Source organism: Colobus angolensis, unplaced genomic scaffold, assembly GCF_000951035.1.
Source record: "Colobus angolensis palliatus isolate OR3802 unplaced genomic scaffold, Cang.pa_1.0 Scaffold52, whole genome shotgun sequence".
Lineage (NCBI taxonomy): Eukaryota > Metazoa > Chordata > Mammalia > Primates > Cercopithecidae > Colobus > Colobus angolensis.
Window position 1 is genome coordinate 3912226 of NW_012118710.1, and position 20214 is coordinate 3932439.

A 20214-nucleotide genomic window follows, 5' to 3' on the forward strand; every position below is an offset into this window, starting at 1 on the left:
ACATGGCAGTATCCGAATTCCAAAGTTTGTTTTGTTTTTAGTTACACACCCAACCACATGCATAAAATGAGTGTAGAGAAAATGTGATCTTTCCTATTTTTAGGTTGAAATATGGGGCTCATAAAAGCAGGGCTGCCACAAATTTTCACATTCAGGGATAACTTATAACCAGGAAAAGTACCAACACCATACACACACACACTCCCAAATCTAACAGTGGTAAACAGTTTTTATTCAGGCAATGAAACATGGAAAAAATATATTAGTAATCATTATAATAATTTGTGAGTATAACTTTTACAAATAGTTACTTGACATATAAAAAGGGAAATTACTGTGCATATAAAATTTATGTAGATGAATATTCCACACAACACAATCCTGATAGCAGTAGTCAGTGCAGCGCTCATCCCTCCAGATGAGGGGTTCCTCACACACTTCATGGCACCCGTGGGGACACAGTGGAAGCAGATGTGCAATGAACATTTACTTGGCACATTAGTATAATGGATATCTATTGGCAAACACACACTTGCTAACAGCAATACTAAAAAGTTTACTGCTACCTCTGAGATTTAAAAGAAATGCCTGGTTCCTACCCCGATGGCTGAGAAGGACCAAGGCTGAGGCTCTGGTGTGGTCACCTACACGCTGCCCTGTATCTGGACTGGGGATGGTTTGAGTTCAGATTTGTATATGTCCATCTGAAAATTCTTTATAAATACAGAATTAGCAGTTAATGATGTGACCAGGAAATTCCTGTTTTGAGTATATTTCAGATACCACTAAAAGGCAGAGGGGGAGAAAGTGGCATCTTGACAGTTCTAAATTAAAGGATCGATACAGGGAAGGTTCAGGCCACATCTCAGCTCTGAGTCTGGCCTCCTCCATACAAGTTAAAGCATTACACAGACCGCCACAGGCCAGCATTGCACGCAACATCTCCATATTAGAACTATAACCAGAATATATATTTATATAATAGCTATAACCATATTATAGTTAATAAAGTCATTCCTTAGGAATCTTGTTTGTCCAAATCTAACTGCATGCTAAGAGGCACAGAAATGGGATTGCATTTGGACGAAAAACTACGAAAAGTGCAATCTTTAGTCTCCAGGGTGCAAGCTCTGGCACTAGGGGATGGGTCTTCCCTGGAGAATGCTGCCGCTGATACTCTCCTCCAGAGGAGATCCTTTGAGAGGAGAGTCTGTTATATTAGTTTCTTTACTGTTACTCTATGGAAACTCAAGGATTTAGTGGTAAATTGCTTTTTAAAAATAACTGGAATCTAGAGGCCAGTCAACCCTTTCTGGGCAGATATCTCCTTGAAATACTTCTTTATTAAAATATTTGAAGAAGATAAGACTTCTTAGACCTTTGGCTTGACATTCTGGGATTCCCAGACTATATTGTTTTTTCATAAGCAAATAATAATAATCTGTTATCTTTTAGATTCTTCAGAATATACACATCTTTACTTTAAAATCCCTCACTTGAATCATGTAATCTTTCAAAACCTAGTTTCTATCTTCCCAACAACAGGATAAAGTCAGAAATGCAAGTCAGAGAGCAAGCTCACAATCACATGACGGCAGAGACAACAGTCAGAGACAGTTCATGAGATGGCTACCAGTTATAATGAAAAACTAAAAGAAGTTAAAAGGGGGCTTCAGAAATTTTACTCCACTAAAAAAGACTGTGCTGAATCACTTCCAATCAGTATACACAGACTTAACCAATGCTTGCTCTTAAAAAACCCTTTTGAGCTTAGAGTAACCAGTGAACCCTTTGTTACCTTTATGGAAAATGAGTGCTTCACTCCAGCTGCTTTTACCCAGCCCAGGAACATTTGGGGGCAGTTTACCCTCCCTGTTTGTAATTAGAGCAAATTCAGGGCTGTCTAATAAATATCTAAGTATTTGTGTGAGAGCTGTACAAAGTATGGGTAGGTTGAAAGGGTAACTGGCTAGAAAGAAAATTCAACTTGAGCTGTCCTCCAAAACGAAACATAAATCTTCCCTCAGATTCCATACCATTCTGGTAGGCTGCCAAATCCTAGGTTTTTCAACATCATGTGCTTCTGTACTTCCTAATTTGGGCTGAGTCAAAGAAGCTAGAAACCACGTGAGAAACTGGGCTTCCCGGTATTTCCAGAGCAGTTTTACAGAACAAAAGGTTTGGGTAGGTCACTGGCTGGAAGGAGACTCCTCTAAACTTGACTGTGACTATCCGGGCAGCCACGGAGGGAATTGTTCAGTCGGCCTTACGTTGCATTCCCCAATTAAAATACTGCTGGATAAAGGCTATCTACACTTTGGCAAAGTCAAAAGCTAAAGAAATTGCTCTGGATCCAGAATCTCAACAGGATCACCTAATATTCCCAAACCACCATCTAGGCCAACAGCTGTCTTCTACTTTCGTTTTTCACTTCTGGTTTGTTTTTTCGTTTTGTTTTGTTTTGTTTTTTTTCTTGTTGTTTTATTGAGACAAGATCTTGCTGTCACCCAAGATGGAGTGCAGTGGCATGATTATGGCTCACTGCAGCCTTGACCTCCCATGCTCAAGTGATCCTCCCACCTCAGCCTCCCAAGTAGCTGGGACCACAGGCACATGCCACCATGCCCAGCTAATTTTTATATTTTTGGTAGAGACAAGGTTTCGCCATGTTGCCTAGGTAGGTCTCAAACTCCTGGACTCAGGCAATCCTCCTGCCTTGGCCTTCCGCAGTGTTGGGATTACGGGAATAAGCCACTGTGCCCGGCCCCTTTTCTCTTCTGTAACAGGGTTTATTATTGCCTAGCTAGCACGTTATTTGGCCCTCACATGTGTTGAGGCAAACTCTATACTATATTCTTACTCTCCAGAGTTCCAAACCCCTTTTTTATTTTAAAGAAAAATAAACAAACATACTTCATTCTGCCCAGTATATTCTCTTGATCTGTACAAGCTACATTTTAATCCTCTTTGGAGAGGCGGCATCTGTTAAGTTAGAATGGGGGATATTTCCTTGTAATGGTCATGGCTAAGAGGCCAGGGCAAGTATCACTTAACGAGGGTCCTTTGGTGCTCCCTGTCTCCCTGTGCATCAGCTTCATTCATTGGGGTCAGGTTCTTAAGGGGTCTCTTCCACCAGTGTGCTAGGGAAGGACTGCCGTCACCTCTGTTTAACACATAGCTACTTTCTTAAACACAATAAGCTTAAAAAGATGACTATGGATTTACAGTGGAGGCCACTATAAATAGCCTTTCATACTTAGATCAATATAAAACAAGTAAACATGAAAACACCAAAACACAGCAGCAAAAAGATTTAGCAATCAACGTTTCTGCAAAATGCAAAATTAACTTCTTTAGCAGTAGAGGACTAAAGAGGAAATCAGTTAGACCAAGGGGAGACACATGCCCTTGGTACTATGACCACTAGGACAGCATTCATATGACACAAGTGACTGCTTTCAAAGCCCAAATGATTGTCGAGCCACTTCTCAAACGACAGATAATTTCTGTTGTTCTTTTTTATACAAAATGTTAAGACAATAGGCTTGAAAATACAGCCTAAGCACCAATTACGATAAATGCATATTGGTAAAATGTGACTTCTGGCTTTAAAAGACATTATTGACCGCCCTGGGGCTAAAGATTGCACCCATGTGAGTAATACACTGCTAAAGAAAAATTCATTTTTTAAGATCTACAGAGGTTCTCCACTAGGCACAATTCATTGCTGAAGTTGGATCATGCAACAGTTTTACAAGAGAAATAGGAAAACATATATATACTGAATATAGTGAATATAGTGCATATCACCATGAAGACTTTCAGGGTGTAAGATTAAGACAGGAGAGTGCTTTAAAACACTTGCATGGATTTGGGTTTGCCTATTCAAATGAAAGGGAATTCATTGAGATTTATATGGAAAAATTCCATGTTGGGGTTAATGGCCCACCACTCTGAACTGAGTCCAGTATGGGCTTGAGGAATTTGGCTTTGTTAGTACAGACCTTCTCCTTGCACTCCTCTTCTCAGTATTCAAGCTGTCTTTGTTTAAAAATATGCAAAATGCACACTGATTTTTGGAGTGGTTCACGTGACTTTTACTGCTCATTTTGTTAAAAATTGTCAAGTTAGAAGGTAATTTTTACTTTCTTTTCAACATCTGAAGAACAATGGGAAAAAAACATTTCTTCGCCTTATAATTGGTAACGGTGCTACCTTTTAATTAAGATCTGAGCCTTTTACAAGTAGCTTTTCTTCACATATTTAAAATAGATCAAAACTCTGTCTCAAAAAAAAAAAAAAGATAATGAAGACTAAATGTTGATTTTGTATCAACAAATGGAGGCAGAGGAGAGTAAATGACTCTAGGGCAGATTTGCCAAACCCTAGCTTGGAGGGACTCCCATATTGTCCTTCATGCAGAAAGCAGACACTACCATCAGTCTGAGGACTAACCCTAAAGGGGCCACACCCATTAAAGCTGAGGAGTGTCCAAATACCAGGGCAACAAAATGTCATGGCAAATAGTCTTCTGCAGACATGAAAACCCAAGACTGTGGTCTTCATATCTTTAATCCCCCAAATTCTTAAGTTGGTGTTCTGAGTCAGGACTCTATTTCAAAATAGGGTCTCACATCCAAGGAAATATGTCCTTCTGTAGACAAGTTCTTACTTGACTATGCTTCAGGGAAAAGAGCAGCAGCATCTATAAATATACATGCATGTGTGTGAGAGTGTGTGTAATAAAAGGGGACCCAGAGCCCCTTCTTGATTATAAACTGGAAGTAACAATAGGCCAAAGTGTCTCCTTAAATAAAACCACTGATATTAAAAAATTAAAAGATTAAATAGATCACAAAAAAAAATCAGACAGGTGGTGGAGAAGACCCCAAAGAGGAGCTACAAAGTTAACACATTTGGGAAAGTAAAGATGACTTTAAAACAAACTAAACATAAAGAAATCACAAACCCAAACTCAGCAGCCTAATGGAACCTTCATATGGGGACCTGGAAGGCTCCAGCACTGTCAGGTCACACTCCTTTCTAGACTACGCAACTCTCTAGGGTTTCTTCCAGGGCTGTTGCATTGGCAGCAAAGCGGGACAGGCAGCAGTAGACATGTGCTTTTTTTAAGTTTTTTTTTTTTTCTCTGCAAAGGGGCAATTATTCCTGGATAAGGCAAGATAACTGTGGTCACAAGAGAAGCAGCCAAATGCAGATCTGTTGAGCTAACAGGGGGAGTCTCAGTCAGCCTTTCCCAGCTTTGCAATCAGCTCATCACAGATTTTTGTCAGTTCTTCAATTTCTTGGTTCTGAAAGACAAAAGACACAATTACGCAGGCCACTTTGTATTATGAAATAAAGGCAAATAGAGTTAACTAGTTCCAAGTCTGGATATACCCTACCCCAGACATCCCAATTCAGTGATTTTTAACTTTTCTACATCAGAGATGCCTTAAAGAAAAAAAGGCTACACATCTCAAAAACAATGTACTCATAAAATCATGCTTAAACTGAGTAAAGGGTGAAGACAATCACCAGCCCTCTGAAACTTGTCCATGAATCTCTTAGTTCCCCAATTCTCTTGTTATCAGAGGAATTATCTGGGGTACTTGTCAAAAACATAAGTATCTGGGTCTCACTCAATCCATTAGTATCTCCAGGGATGCTGGAGTCTGAATCTCCTAGGGAGCACCGTTCTACGGGCTATCAGACCCTGTGATAAAAACTCCTGCTTTTGATGAATGGATGGCACAGGTATGAGTACATAATTGGAAATGCAGTAAGGAAAATACACCAGAGACATATAAAAATGGAAAGCTAAAAATTGCTTAGTGAGAAACAGGGATTGTTGCTAGTCCTGGTTTTCACTGATCTACAGCAGTTTCTCAAAGCAGCACTGCTGATGTTTCCGGATGGGTGAGTGTGTTGTTAGGGGCTGTCCTGTGCATTGCAGGATGGTTAACAGCATCCCTGGCTTCCTGCACTTTGTATCAGTAGCATCTCCCAGTGGTGACGACCAAACAAATATATCTCCACACATTACCTAACACCTAACACCCCCTGGAGGGCAAAACTGCCCCCAACTGCAAACCACTGATCCAAAGCAATAAAGGGGGAGATGGCTTCATATTAATATATTGCATAAAAACAAAAAGAAAGAAAGAAAGGCAGTCTCAAGACCCCAGCTAGGAAGGTGTTCTGAACTTCAGTTAAAATGCAACTTTCTCTCTGCACCCTGCCTATGGATGATTTCCGCATGATGTGCTTATAAATTTAATGGTTTGACTTGTTTGTTTCCACCTGGATCAGTTCAGAAAGGAGATGGACTGAAATGTCTGAGCAGAAAGCCAAGGCCTCTTTCACCCAGATCTGTCATAAGCGAGTCACCGCTGAGGAGGAAAACCAAACATCCCTGTGGCCACCCAGATCAGGCCCCTTTCTGTACCTTCTGCTGTAGGGCCCTTTCCAGGGACTCCACCTTCATCTGCTCTTTCCGGAGTCCAGCATGGAGAGCTGCACTCTCAGCCTTTGCTTTTGTTCGAACCTGAGCAATCTCCTCATTGGCTCTGTTTATGGTGTTTGGGTGGAATAAAGAGACAAAAAGCACATGATTAGCCACCAGTCAAAGCCAGGATACTAACCACTGACATCTGGGAGGCACAGCCCCCAAAGAATTGACTGCATGACAAAAGAAAAAACAAAAATCGGTGACCTAAATAATCCCATTTTAATTTATAAAAATTCAGTTTACAGACAACTTCAAAATTTGTATCTCACAGCAAATGATTTCTACAACAGTCTTAGATTTTTTTTTTTTTTTTTAGCCCAGTACAAAAGCGGACTGGATAATTTTGGAGACGATCACAGCTAGAGTCGGGATACTAACCACTGACATCTGTGAGACACGGGCCTACAGGGAGTTTATTAATGAGAAGTGAAAGACATTCTTAAAAACCATAAATGTCAGTTGATGAACAGCCAGTAAACTGATGAAAGGATGCTAAAGCCTCATTAGTAATCAGAGGCATGTAAATTAAAATGATAAGCTTTGAAAATTGAATTGGCAAAAATTAACAAGGATAGTCCTGTGTGGGCCGAGATATAAGGAGACAGGCAGGCTCATGTGCCAATGGGCGGTTGGAAACTGGCGCTGCCCTGTGGCAGGCAATGCAGTAGTCACCAGGACAATTTAAAGTGTACACGCCCTCCAATGCAGCAATCTCACTTTCAGTTATGTATTCACAGAAATACTTCCACCTGGCACAATGATGAGTGCACAGGACGTTCGCTGTAGTGTTACCTTCAATGGAAGAAAGTTTGTAACTGTCTAAGTGCCCATCAATAAAGAAATGCTAGAGTTCCACGACCTAATAAAAAGAATGAGATTCAGCTGTATGTTCTGACGTGAAAAAACGGCCGTGATACGCTATTGAGGGAAAAAGGAAATTTGTCTAATGTGATTCCAATATTGTAAATATTTTTTACAGTTCAAAATCATAGTATTTATATAGGCGCAAAGAAAAGACTAAAGGGATATACAATAAACCTATGTATAACACATAGAGGGATCTGTATAACCTAGGGAGAAGAATACACAAGAAACCTAATACAGTACTATGGGAGTGGGAAGGGGGCAGGGTAACTTCTGTTTCTACAAATAGAAATTTAGGCAGCAAAATGCAGAAGTATGTATTACCTTTTAGTTAAAAAGTCAAGTTGGAGGCCAGGCGCGGTGGTTCATGCCTGTAACCCCAGCACTTGGGGAGACCAAGGCGGGTGGATCACTTGAGGTCAGAAATTTGAGACCAGCCTGCCCAACATGGCAAAACCCCGTCTCTACTAAAAATACAAAAATTAGCTGGGCATGGTGGCGGGTGCCTGCAATTCCAGCTCCTCAGAAGGCTGAAGCAGAAGAATCGCTTGAGCCCAGGAGGTGGAGGTTGCAGTGAGCCGACATTGTGCCACTGCACTCCAGCATGGGTGACGGAGTGAGACTCTGCCTCAAAAAAAACAAAAAATCAAGTTGGATAACACTCCCCAGGATAAACTCCAAATGCATTAGATTTAAGGATTAAAAAAACTAAGGCAAAAAGTGTAAGTAAAACATGGTAGAATATTTTCTATCCAGCATGGGGAAGATACTTGTTACTATGACAAGGAATCCAGACACTGTAAAAGAAATGACTAATACATTTCAGCACATAAAAGTAAATTTCTGAATATCAAAAAACACCACAGGCAGAGGCAAAAGACAAATGACAAACTTGAAAAATTACTCAAAATTCTTATCACAAAGGGCTGGTGTCCCTAATATATAAAATATATAAACTGACAATAGGAAAATGGGCAAAGAATAGAGTAATTCATAGTAAAGCAAATATATTAATAAATGAATGCTGAAATATATTCAGTTTCATTCATAAGATAAATGCAAATCAAAATTACATTAAAATAAATGCTCTGGGGCTGGGCGCAGTGGCTCACATCTGTAATCCCAGCACTTTGGGAAGCCGAGGCAGGCGGATCACTTGAGGTCAGGAGTTCCACACCAGCCTGGCCAACATGGTGAAACCCTGTCTCTACTAAAAATACAAAAAATTAGCTGGGTGTGGTGGCGTGTGCCTGTAATCCCAGCTACTTGGGAGGCTGAGGCAGGAGAATTGCTTGAACCCAGGAGATGGAGGTTGCAGTGAGCCTAGATCGCACTGCTCCACTCCAGCCTGGGTGACAGAGCGAAACTCCGTCTCATAAAAAAAAAAATAAAATAAACAAACAAATAAATAAATGCTCTGTTGCTTGCCAAAAACAACTACCTATGTTGAAATACCATTTTCACCTATTTGATTTGCAGAAAATAAAAACGTTGATCTGTTGGCATAGCTGCAGAAAAAAGAGATGCTCTCATGTATTATATAAGGCTATAAAATGATAAAAGTCTAATGGGGCCAATCTGACAACACTTTTAATTACAAATTCATATATGCTTTGGTCTAGCAATTCCTTTTCTAACATACAGATCATAAAGATAACTCACAGGCATGCAAAACGATCACCTACCAGGTCACTTACTACAGCACTGTCTGTGGCAGCAAGATACTTGAATTAACTTTAATGGCTAACAGGAGGGGACTGTTAAATAAATGATACATTCCAACAATGGAATACCATTAGAAAAAAAAAGAGGAAGCTCTTCTTGCACTGACAGGGAAAGATTCTCAAAATTATATTGCTAAGCAAAAACAGTGAAGTATGCTATAATCATATAAAAAAGGAGAAAAAAATTTGAATAGGAAGAAAAAACAGAAATCAACAACAGTGATTACCCGGCATAGAGAAAAATGGGAACCCAGTGGAAGGAGGCAGGAGCAGATATACTTTTTCTTACTTTTTAATGTTTTAACAATGGGAAAAGGGTTTAAATAGTGGAATAAACACATACAAATACAACCTGGAGTTGCAAAACAGTGATTTTTTTCTCTCTGTCAATCTTCCCACAACATCATGAAGAGCGAAATTCAAAATTTACAAGCTCTTACTTGTCCAGCTTTTCTTCTGCGTGGATTTTCAGGGCCTGGTATCGCTGCTCCTCTTGTTTAACTCTGGCTAAGTAATCCTGAGCACATTTCTTCAAGGCTTCTTCATTCTGTTCCAAAGCAAAAATTGAAATTAAACAGGTCATTTTGTTTCTTCTAATCTACCACGTATCAGAGTTTTCATTTTTTAAAGAATGGAAAAATCTAAGTAATTCAGATATCTGCCTTTTATTCATACTCTGCAGTAATTTGAAATAGCCACATGTGATTCTCATTGAGGAAATTCTACGTAACGTCTTCATGTGTTAATTTTCAATATCATACAGTAAGGGTCAGTTATACCAACATGCCTACTTTAGGAAGGCAGTTATTCAAAACTGAATGGCACTTTGACTTCCATATTTGATAAACTGGCCAGTTTCATTTTTATTTTAATATGAAAATAAAGACATTTCCTTGCTATAATTGTGTCTAGTTGATATGGTAAAGCTAAATTAAATCAACAGGCCCATTTATATCTAAATTTGAAATATTATACTTCATTCTTCTAGAATATGCAGCTTGAATTTTTCAGTGACATGGAATTCCTTCTAATCCCTTTTACTAAAACTGAAATGGTGAATTATCAGAAAGAACATTTCTAGAATTCACCTGAGGTCTGAGGGTTCAATTAATAGTTCTTGCAGTCTATGCCACAGCCTGGGGTTTATTGGCTTGACACAGGAGAGGAATGGCCAAGACATGGCCACCCACTGGGCCAGATGCCTGAACAACCAAAGAAGGAAAAATGTGGAAAAATCCAGCTTCACTGGAATAGAGGACACAAGGCCAGTAGGTCCTGAGCTCCTACTTAAAAGGATACCCACAACCTCTGGCATATGTATTTGATGACCAGTTACCAAGGAAATACACCATTGGAAATGCACCAGGAGACAGAGGGAAAAAACACTCTTACCTTCTTGAACCCTTCCAGAACACCTTTCAGGTTCTCGTATCTCCTGAAGAGATCAGAAAGGGACCTTTCCACAGAGTTAAGGTCGGCCAGGGCCTGTTCCTTCTCCATGGTCAGTTGCTGGAAGCTTTTCTGAGAGGTCATACTTGTCCTTTGTTCATCTTCTGGGAATCACAAGTCAAAACGAACGACATATTTATTCAACAAACAGAGACTCCCGAGAAGCCAAGCAGTGTTCTCGGTGATAGGGATACAGCTGGGGATGTGACCAAGTTCCTGCTCTCACGGCTTACATTCTAGTCGGGGGAGATGCATGGTGACAAGCGATGGGGAAAAAACAAGGCAGGATAAGGGGGAATGGGGGTGAGGAGGGGGCTGTTACTGTACAGAAAGTACCTGCTCTCAGGGGAGAGATTTGAGCAGAGACCAGACAGAAACGAGGGTGTGAACCATACAGCTACCTGGGAGGAGAATATTCTATAGAGAAGAACAGCTGTGGTAAGGCCCGGAGCTGGGAAGGTGTTAGGTGATGTGGACAGTAGAAAGTATCATTTCAGTAATTTAGTGGAGAAAGGCCAGACTTTGGTTTAGGGAGTCGATCCTTATGCTATGGATGAGAAGAGACTCTACATTCAATGCAGGAGGCTCAATCTCTGTTGTTTTGTAAAGGCACCACTGGGTCTGATGCAGAGAAATTACAACCTGCACTAGAGTAAGAACCCTGCACCAAAACACAGGATGCTCCCAGCGGGTGTTAATGATATGACCAGGCCACCAACAGCCACAGAATTCAAGGCCTGCCATCCTCTAAAATGAACCTAACTACAGTTGACCCTCATTATTCACCAAGTCCATATTTCCAAATTCGCCTACTTGCTAAAATTTGTCATCCTAAAATCTATCCTCCTGGACTTACAATAGTCCTTTGTGGATGTGTGCAGAGTGGCAAAAATGCGTTAGTCACTTGATATGCATGCTCTCAGCTGACAGTGAACAAAGCAATACTCTGCCTTCTTGATTCATTCCATAAACAAGTGTTCTTCTTGTGGTCTATTCGGGCTACGTTTGTTGCATTTGTGTTCTTTTGCTGGAGACCTCACTGTTCTGAGTGGCCTCCAAGGGCAGTGCTACAGTGCTGTCTAGTGATACTAAGCACAAGAAGACAGTGAGGCTCCTTAAAATAAATACATTACAGAAGCTGTGTTCAGATGTGAGCCAAAGTGCCGCTGACTGTGAGCTCAATGTTAATGAATCAACCATATATATTAAATAAGGTGTCTTTAAACAGGAACACACATAAGACAAGGTTATATACCGATCAGTCAATGAAAATGTTGTGGCCAGATGCAGGAATCTAACTCTGTCTTTTCCCTAGGAGCAGTGTTTATTTACTTATTTTTTTGACATGGAGTTTTGCTCTTGTTGCCCAGGCTGAAGTGCAATGGCACAATCTCTGCTCACCACAACCTCCGCCTCCCAGGTTCAAGCGATTCTCCTGCCTCAGCCTCCCGAGTAGCTGGGATTACAGGCATGCGCCACCACGTCCAGCTAATTTTGTATTATTAGTAGAGATGAGGTTTCTCCATGTTGGTCAGGCTGGTTTCGAACTCTCAACCTCAGGTGATCCACCCATCTCGGCCTCCCAAAGTGCTGAGATTACAGGTGTGAGCCACCACGCCTGGCCAGGAGCAGTGTTTAGCATTCACTAATTCAGTGTTTGCAGCAACTTTACAGAACATACCTCCCACGAATAATGAGACGACTGTATCTAAGTGACAGACAAATAAAAGTTTGTGACATGGTCTGAAAATCATCCAGGCATCCGGCTATGGTCTTATAGTTTATGCTACCCCCAACCCCAAATCTGTGTATTGAAACCTAATCCCCAGTGTGTGAGTATGTTTAGGGTGAGAGTGGGCATGGAAGGGAATTTGGGAGGTGATGTCAGGATTAGTGTCCTTATAAAAGAGACCCCAGAGAGCTAGCCAGTCCCTTCTATGAGGAATGGGCCCTCCCCAGACATCTCATCTGTGGGCACCTTGAACTTTCCTGTCTCCAGAGCTATGAAAAATGTTTGTTGTTTATAAGCTACCTAGCTTACGGTATTTTGTTATACCAGGCTGAATAGACTAAGACAGATCCTATGGCTCATACCCTCGAAAAACAAAATGTTCTCCTTACCAATCATCTGAGCAATAGTCTTTTCATATTCAGCTACAATTTTCCTAAATGAGAAAAAAAGAACTTATTACCAGGGGAGGATTTTCAGACAATGAAAGTTGGAGAAATGCTGCCCCAAACAATTAAGCACATTAACATATACCACCAATTTATGTAACCCATTTATCTGCTTTGGAGCTCTTGTTATCTCTTTTTTTTTTTTTTTTTTTTTTTTACATTATATAAAGTTTCTTAAGGTTCAAAAAAGGTTTCTGTTAAGATTTTATGCTTAGTCAAACTTACATTTTACTTATAGAAACAACTGCCTTCCCTTTCTCTTTGCACCTATTTGAATATCGCAAGGACATAGATTCATTTTGCTTAGACGAGTCAATCTTTTACAAACTAAGTTAAAGATATTCTTCTGGGCTCTTCCTAAGAGATGCGATCTGACCTTAGGCTTTCCTGACCTCAATCCACCCTTTCAGACACTCTACCCCTGATTCAGTTACAAGTTTTATTTTGTGACCTAATTCCAAAAGTATTTCACTTATTCGAAGACTTTAAAGATCATCCTCTTGGGTTAACCTTTCCTCTAGTGAAGAGTGACAATGTCCTTCTGACCCAGTCCAGTGCTGGGTGCTCTGTGAGCCACATCACGTCCTCCCCTGCCCTCCATAGTGGTGCCCCCATCACTTTTGACGTCATATCCAAGTTGGTTATTATGTATGGCTACCACTCTCTCAGAGCAGGAATGTCCCTTCCTTTCCATCAAGCCCAGCAAAGGGCCTTACACCCAGGAAATGCTTAAAAGACAAATAATACAAGAGCAACAAATTAGAGGGATATATTTAAAATGTTTTTTAATCATTCAAGTGTTGACCACACAGTGTGTGAATTATTTATGCCTTTTCTTCTCCTCTACTTTGATTTCATCTTTAGTCATTTCATGGCTCATAACTCTCTTTTCTAAAAGTGAAGAAAAATAAAAAGATTTTAATTTCAAGTCAATCAATTTTGTTTCTTGTTAACAAGCTTTCTATCATCTATTTGGTGGTTACATAATTTGAAACTGTCATGCATAATTAATTTTTTAAAAGTATTACGGACCAGGTGCCGTGGCTCACGCCTGTAATCCCAGCACTTTGGGAGGCTGAGGCAGGTGCATTGCTTGAGCTCAGGAGTTAGAAACCAGCCTGGGCAACAGAGTGAGAGCTCATCTCTAAAAAAAATTACACAGGCATGGTGGTGCATGCCTGTGCTCCCAGCAACTTGGGAGGCAGAGGTGAGAGGATCAGTTGATTCCAGGAGGTTGAGGCTGCAGTGAGCCATGATCACACCACTGCACTCTAGCCTGGATGACAGAGTGAGACCCTGCCTCAAAAAAAAAAAGAAAAAAAAGTAGTAGTATGAATTCCAATGTCTCTATCATTGGATAAATCTTATTTTTCAGTATTCTAAATGGATATTTTGATACAAATTTCTGTCAATTCTTCTAAGAAGATAAGAATTATGTGGGTTCTGTTTACATGTTATGTTCTGGACAACACAAGATAAACTACAGTATTTGAATATAATAACTGGTTACCAGTAACTCCTGAAATAACATTCTCAATCACAAAGCAAGATGCAAACAGCAAAGCCTTCAAGCTCTCAACACTTGGTTCTGTGGCAAGCAAACACTGTCATCACTTCATCTGTATCAAATCTAACAGTGCATAAAAGTATCCAGCCCCTCCCCAAACCTCCAGTCTAACCTCATCTCCAAAACTTCTTGCCGGGTCTCTTCATATTTCTTCTTCCATTCATTTGCTTCAATCTCTTTAGTGATTATCTAAAGTATAATAAAGCTTAGTTTTACCCAATCTATTACAATTTGCATTTGAGACTGGGAACTGAAATAGCACACAACCACGTCTAACCCAAGATACTCAATCTATATTAGAAATATAAACCTCAATATTTAATGTTCGTAAACATTTGGAAAAGTGTACTCTAAGCCACACAGGATGCTGGGATATAAACACGGGAATAAAGATGAGTAGAACATCTCCCAGAAATTCCAAGTGGCATTTACGGCATCTGTGAACTTTACCTTGGTCCAGGGTCTAGCTCTCAGCTCTGCAGGGCCAGGCCCTGACTGGGACAGACACCAAGAACAGAGCTATCTGACTGGCAGGTATTCACTCTAAGGCCATGTAATCGCGGGTGATGCCAGGCCACCAGAGAATGAAACTGCCACAAAATCAGAGCATTGGAAGTTGGCATGGGCAACACATTATCTCTATTTCAAAAATAGAGATTTTTGACAGCTTCATAAAAACGGAGTGAGAAGGAGGGGGCTCAGATGAGCTGGCTACATCTAGCTATAGCATCCGTCACCATCGGTAGAGTCTTGCTAGTTAGCCTGGAACCTAGGTTCATATTTGGGATGCTCTTGCTAACTGGAAGGAAATATTCTAAATTCATTGCCTCAAACTCCATTTGCCCTGGGCAGGGCTTGCATGGGCAGCCATGGCGCTCCACTTACTGTACTTCCCTGACTGTGCCTCTCTCTTCCTAATTGGTAGTTTCGTTATACTTATTAGGATCTCAAGAACATAGAAAGATGCATCCTGTGTGCTTCAGGTAATCAGGCATCTCTTTACTTTGATCCATTAGGTGGTGATCTCATAGTTTAACTCCCAGGAAAAAGATCAAGTCATTTTTCTCATTTACTAGATTTTGGCCAGGCACAGTGGTACATGCTTGCAGTCCCAGCTACTCAGGCGGCTGAGGCAGGAGGATCGCTTGACCCTAGGAGTTCGAGGATGCAATGAGCTGTAATAGTGCCACTGTACTCCAGCCCGGGTGACAGAGTGAGATCTTGTCTATTATTTTACTTTTATTTTTCTGAGATGGAGTTTCGCTCTTGTTGCCCAGGTTGGAGTGCAATGGCGCCATCTCGGCTCACCCCAACCTCTGTCTCCCGGGTTCAAGCGATTCTCCTGCCTCAGCCTCCCGAGTAGCTGGGAGTACAGGCATGCACTACCACGCCCAGCTAATTTAATATTTTTTTTTAGTAGAGATAGGGTTTCTCCATATTGGTCAGTCTGGTCTCGAATTCCCGAACTCAGGTGATCTGTCTGCCTTGGCTTCCCAAAGTGCTGGGATTACAGGTGTGAGCTACTGTGCCAAGATTTTCTCAAAAAAAAAAAAGCTTTTGGTGGGTCTTCTTACCACTGCTCCCAAGTTTTGAAAACAGGACTAGCTGACATCCCTCATTACCAACTTGATGCTATTTTATAAAGCTGTAAAAGACCTACAGCTGAGGTGCTTAACCACTTTCAGCATACTATAAAAATTAAAACTAAAAAAAACTATGTAACTAAAAACTACAAAAATAAAATTGCCACACAGTCCTTTAAGAACAGGTGGAATTGTCAAGAAACACACAAACCAAACACATAAAATACAGCATAGAAATAGGGCAGGAGAGGGTGGGTAACTGATTAATGGTACACAACACTGTCTTTCATATTTTTCAGATAATCAGGAAAGGCCTAGCAGTGATCTATTTTGAACAAAGGCTGTTAAAGAAACACAATACAGGAATTGGAGAGTTGAACTGTTTAAAGAATGAATGAAAGTAGGAAACAACTGTGTGTTACTGCAAAAATGACAAATGTTTAGGCATAAGTATACATCCTCTGTAAAATAAAAGCACTGATTTCATTACACATGTGAGCAAAGCTGGCAAAATTAGATATTTTAAATGTCAGGACTGAAAGATAAAGAAGGGTACAAAATTCTTAAGAATATTTCAGATTGTCAACATTTTACCCTGCAGACCAGAATGTCAGGACTCCAGCACCACTGCCACAGGGGGCCCTTTTTACGACCTAAACAAGCTGCAGGTAATAAGAACTTCCAGCTTGGGATAACGTGAGCCAGCAGAGATACAATCTACCTGCTGGTACATGGGCCTTACAAAGAAATGGAGTGATAAGCAGACCAAATAGGAGAGCTTTTACCTCTTCTCTTATTAAGGTGAGCACGGCTGTCTTGTCTGATTCGCTGAGGCAGATCCCATCTAGGGGGCTCTCACCTCCACAGGACACTGACACAGCAGCCTTGTCTGCAGAGGACTCCAGCAGCCCCTGTGGAGAAAGGGATTACATTGAATAATACATCAGCTTTCAGCTTCTTAACCCCAGACATCCTTCAACAACTTCCTCATTATTAAATTGATCACACCCTTTAAAACCATGTTTAAAGAAAAGTCAGCAGGCGGGGGGGGGGGGGGAGAGCAAAACAAATCTAATTATGGAACTAACTAAAGAAAAACTGTTATAATGACTCTCAGAGTGGTCTTAGCTTCTGTTGAAAAGATAACTTAGAGAAATTTTATTCTGATCTAAAAGGGAGAAAGTGTGCTTATAATAGTGGTCAGTCACCAAAGAACCACATGGATGACAGAGAAACACACCCATGATTAAGTTTCTGGGGATAAGCTCCATGTAAATGGAATTTTCTTTTTTTAAAAAAGAAAAAACAAAAACAAGTGACAGCTGCTCCTGTTACATATCGATGCTTTGTATGTATTTTTATTTAGCCACTGCAGATGGAAATGTTTCTAAAATACTAACTTTCAGGCCTAAGGAGGCAGAAATAGCAAAAATATTTGAACTCTTTGAACTCTCACCCCCACCCTTTCACCCGGATGATTCAGGATCATCCTGAACTTCCACTGCTCTGCGGAGACCTCCTGCGGTAACCCTGCCTGCTGGGTGTGTGCCACTGTTGCCCATAAGCAAAACGGCCATACTTAAGTCAAGGTCCGTGCCTGTGCGTTGATTCCTCCTTGCTACTAAGCTTTCCACTCCCTTCTGGCAGCACTTCACTCTCTGAGGTGCTTGCTCGCTTCTATCATAAACTCAGGTTCCACAGCGAAACACTGGCAAACTTTTTTTTTTTTTTACCATGAGAACACGGACTTTGTACTACTATTTTCCTTCCTAAAAGACGTTTTTGGCGGCTATTCCTCCCACCTGTGGAAGTAAACTTTTTATATAAATGAGTCATCTAATATTTTGGGAACATCCAAAATGCCAAAATGACCTGGAATAATCTTAATCTTAAATGTGGGATAACTAATCAATTAGTTATTGATTATAATCGATCAGTTACATCTTGTGTGAATCAACACTAAACAGAAAGTCCAAGGTGAACGTAGACCAGTGGCTTTTAAATTTTTCAGAGTCATTATATAGTTTTACCCTCTCTCTAGAAAATGCTCAGAAACAGAATTTTAGCATGCAGCCTCACAGACCTCAGCCATGGGCCCAAAACAGAAACCTGTCTCAAGCCACAGAAAAGCAAAATACAAAAGCCACAAGCCAGCAGTGCCCATGTTCCAGCAGCATTTGGGGGAGGGCAGCCCACCATGCCAACCGAAGTCCAAGGTCCCCACAAAACCTCTCTTTTCTCTCTTGGGATAGATCTACCACTAGAACCAGAAGGCACTTGCAGTGGGCAGCCTCTAAAATGCCCCCCAATAACCCCTACCTCCAGTACTAATCCTCTCCCTCTGTAATCTCTTCAAGTGTAGGCTGGACTTAGTGACTCATTAGAATATGGCAAATGTCATGGATGTCACTTCTGAGGTTAGGTTCTGAACAAACTGACTTCTATGTTTTGAGAAGCTACAGGGAAAGGCCCATGGGGCAAGGAGCCGACGTCTCTGCCGACAGCCAGTGGGGACCCGAGACTTGCTAACAACCACGTGAGTGAGCTTGGAAGCAGATCCTCCCAGGATCCTCCCTAAGTCAAGCCTGGATATGACTGCAGCCCTGGTCAACACCTTGACTGCAGCCTGCAACAGACCCTGAGTCAGAGGCACCCAGCAAACCTGCCCAAGATTCCTGACCCACAGAAACAATGAGATAATAAACACTTGCTTTAAGTGTTGGAGTAATGTGTTATACAGCAGCAGATAGCTGATACACACCTGGACATCTGAATCATCTCATTAACTTCCTGTGCCTTGTTTCTTATCAAGAAACTGTTACTTGCTTAAAGGGAAGTAATACAGGAGGTCAGGTTGAGACTTGATTCACCTCACTGTTACACTTCTGATTCTAAATTAATAACACTTCATGGGTCTGTCTCTTGTGAGTTCTTAGTTTAAGCCACGAGGTTGAGTCAACTTTAGGAAACAGACTCTCAGTGCTTTCCATGGCTACCAGGTTCGTGAGAATTTGGGAAATAAGCCCCCTAAAAATCTTCATCGCCAGGAAAACATCAACGTCCATTACAGAGTTCAGCATCTCATTCATTTGTTAAGAAGGTAAATGAATTCAGTCTGTCTGCTTAACAACTCAATGCTAACACATGTGGGGTCCAGAAGAGGCAGTATCCTGAGCAGGAGGTGGGAGATCAAACCTTAGATGGTGTTTGATGTCTCCAGGTGAGTGGGCTCTTCAGCCTGCCGGCTTTCCCCAGTCACTCTCCTCTCTGCCTGGCCACATTTACAAGCCTCACTACTCAAAATGCAACAATTCTTACAGGTGTAAGGGCAGGAATGTATGCCCTTGCCTACTTTAGCCATCTTTTCCAGTCTCCTAGGATTTAACTTTTTACATTCCTTAGTCTTTTAGGTTGCTTATCAAAAAGTGCAGAACATCTCACAGGGGTGTCCAAGGAAGAGAACGCAGTCATGGGTTCTTAGTTTCTGTTTCTGGTTGGGGCAGTAAAGCCCCTTCCTCATCCCTCTTTTCCGCTTATCACTAGAGACAAAAACTAAAAACCATAGCTTCAGGCTGCTAACAGCCTAAAACAAAACCAATCAGAACAGCAATAACAACAACAAAATTAAGCAAGCTGGACAAGCTTGTTATAGAGAATTGGCCAGAAGATCTCTTTTAGGCCTGGGCCATCTAGTATGTCTTTAATGAAGATGCTAAATCAATCAATCACATCCTTCCAAAAGGGCTTCATTTCACGTTTGCCAATGCTTCTCCCAGTCCCTCAAAACGTTCACAACTGAGGACCAACGAAGACCAGTAGACAACAGAACTCAATGTACTCCTGGTTGCAAATTTATAGTGAGCACAGATGCCACAGATTCCCGTGGCTGTGTCCTCGCAGCAGGAGAATTCGCACCACTAATCTGTGGCAGTGTGCTGACTGTGCTCATTTGTCCTCGATCACAACCGAGCAGTACCAGCCCCTGCCGTACTCTAACAGAGACATGCCCGAAAAAGTCAAATGAACTCACCTTTTAAAAAATTTTAAACTTAAAAAGAAAAGTTAATTTCTTATATGAAAAATGCTGTGGAACAACAGCTGAAAAGCAAGGAGAGACTGACTCCCACCACTGATTGTACTCTGGCCTCAGTCCAGCCATCACCTACCGCTGGGCACAAGACTGCATTGGAATGAACTTCAGAGCAACACGGAGAAACTTAAAAAGTGAATGCTGGATTAAATAGATGATTTTTTCATTCAATGTTTTGCATGGTGAAATTTCTTTATACAATGTTTATTCAATGTTCTAAGGAAGTAGGAGTTAATTTATGTTGGGAA

General features: G+C 41.1%; 1 protein-coding gene across 6 annotated transcripts in view; it reads right to left on the reverse strand.

The window, feature by feature from the left end:
• Window positions 1-211: 211 nt before the first annotated feature.
• Window positions 212-20214, reverse strand: part of TACC1 (transforming, acidic coiled-coil containing protein 1) — a 144735-nt gene continuing 124732 nt past the window's right edge. For all 6 annotated transcript variants that reach the window (XM_011960683.1, XM_011960682.1, XM_011960681.1 and 3 more), the window contains 7 exons: window positions 16662-16787; window positions 14406-14482; window positions 12670-12713; window positions 10492-10652; window positions 9540-9646; window positions 6449-6569; window positions 212-5312 (listed from right to left, as the gene is read on the reverse strand). In XM_011960683.1, the coding sequence (XP_011816073.1) occupies window positions 5244-5312; window positions 6449-6569; window positions 9540-9646; window positions 10492-10652; window positions 12670-12713; window positions 14406-14482; window positions 16662-16787 (705 nt within the window). In that variant the 3' untranslated portion in view covers window positions 212-5243. The remainder of the gene's footprint in view (window positions 5313-6448; window positions 6570-9539; window positions 9647-10491; window positions 10653-12669; window positions 12714-14405; window positions 14483-16661; window positions 16788-20214) is intronic.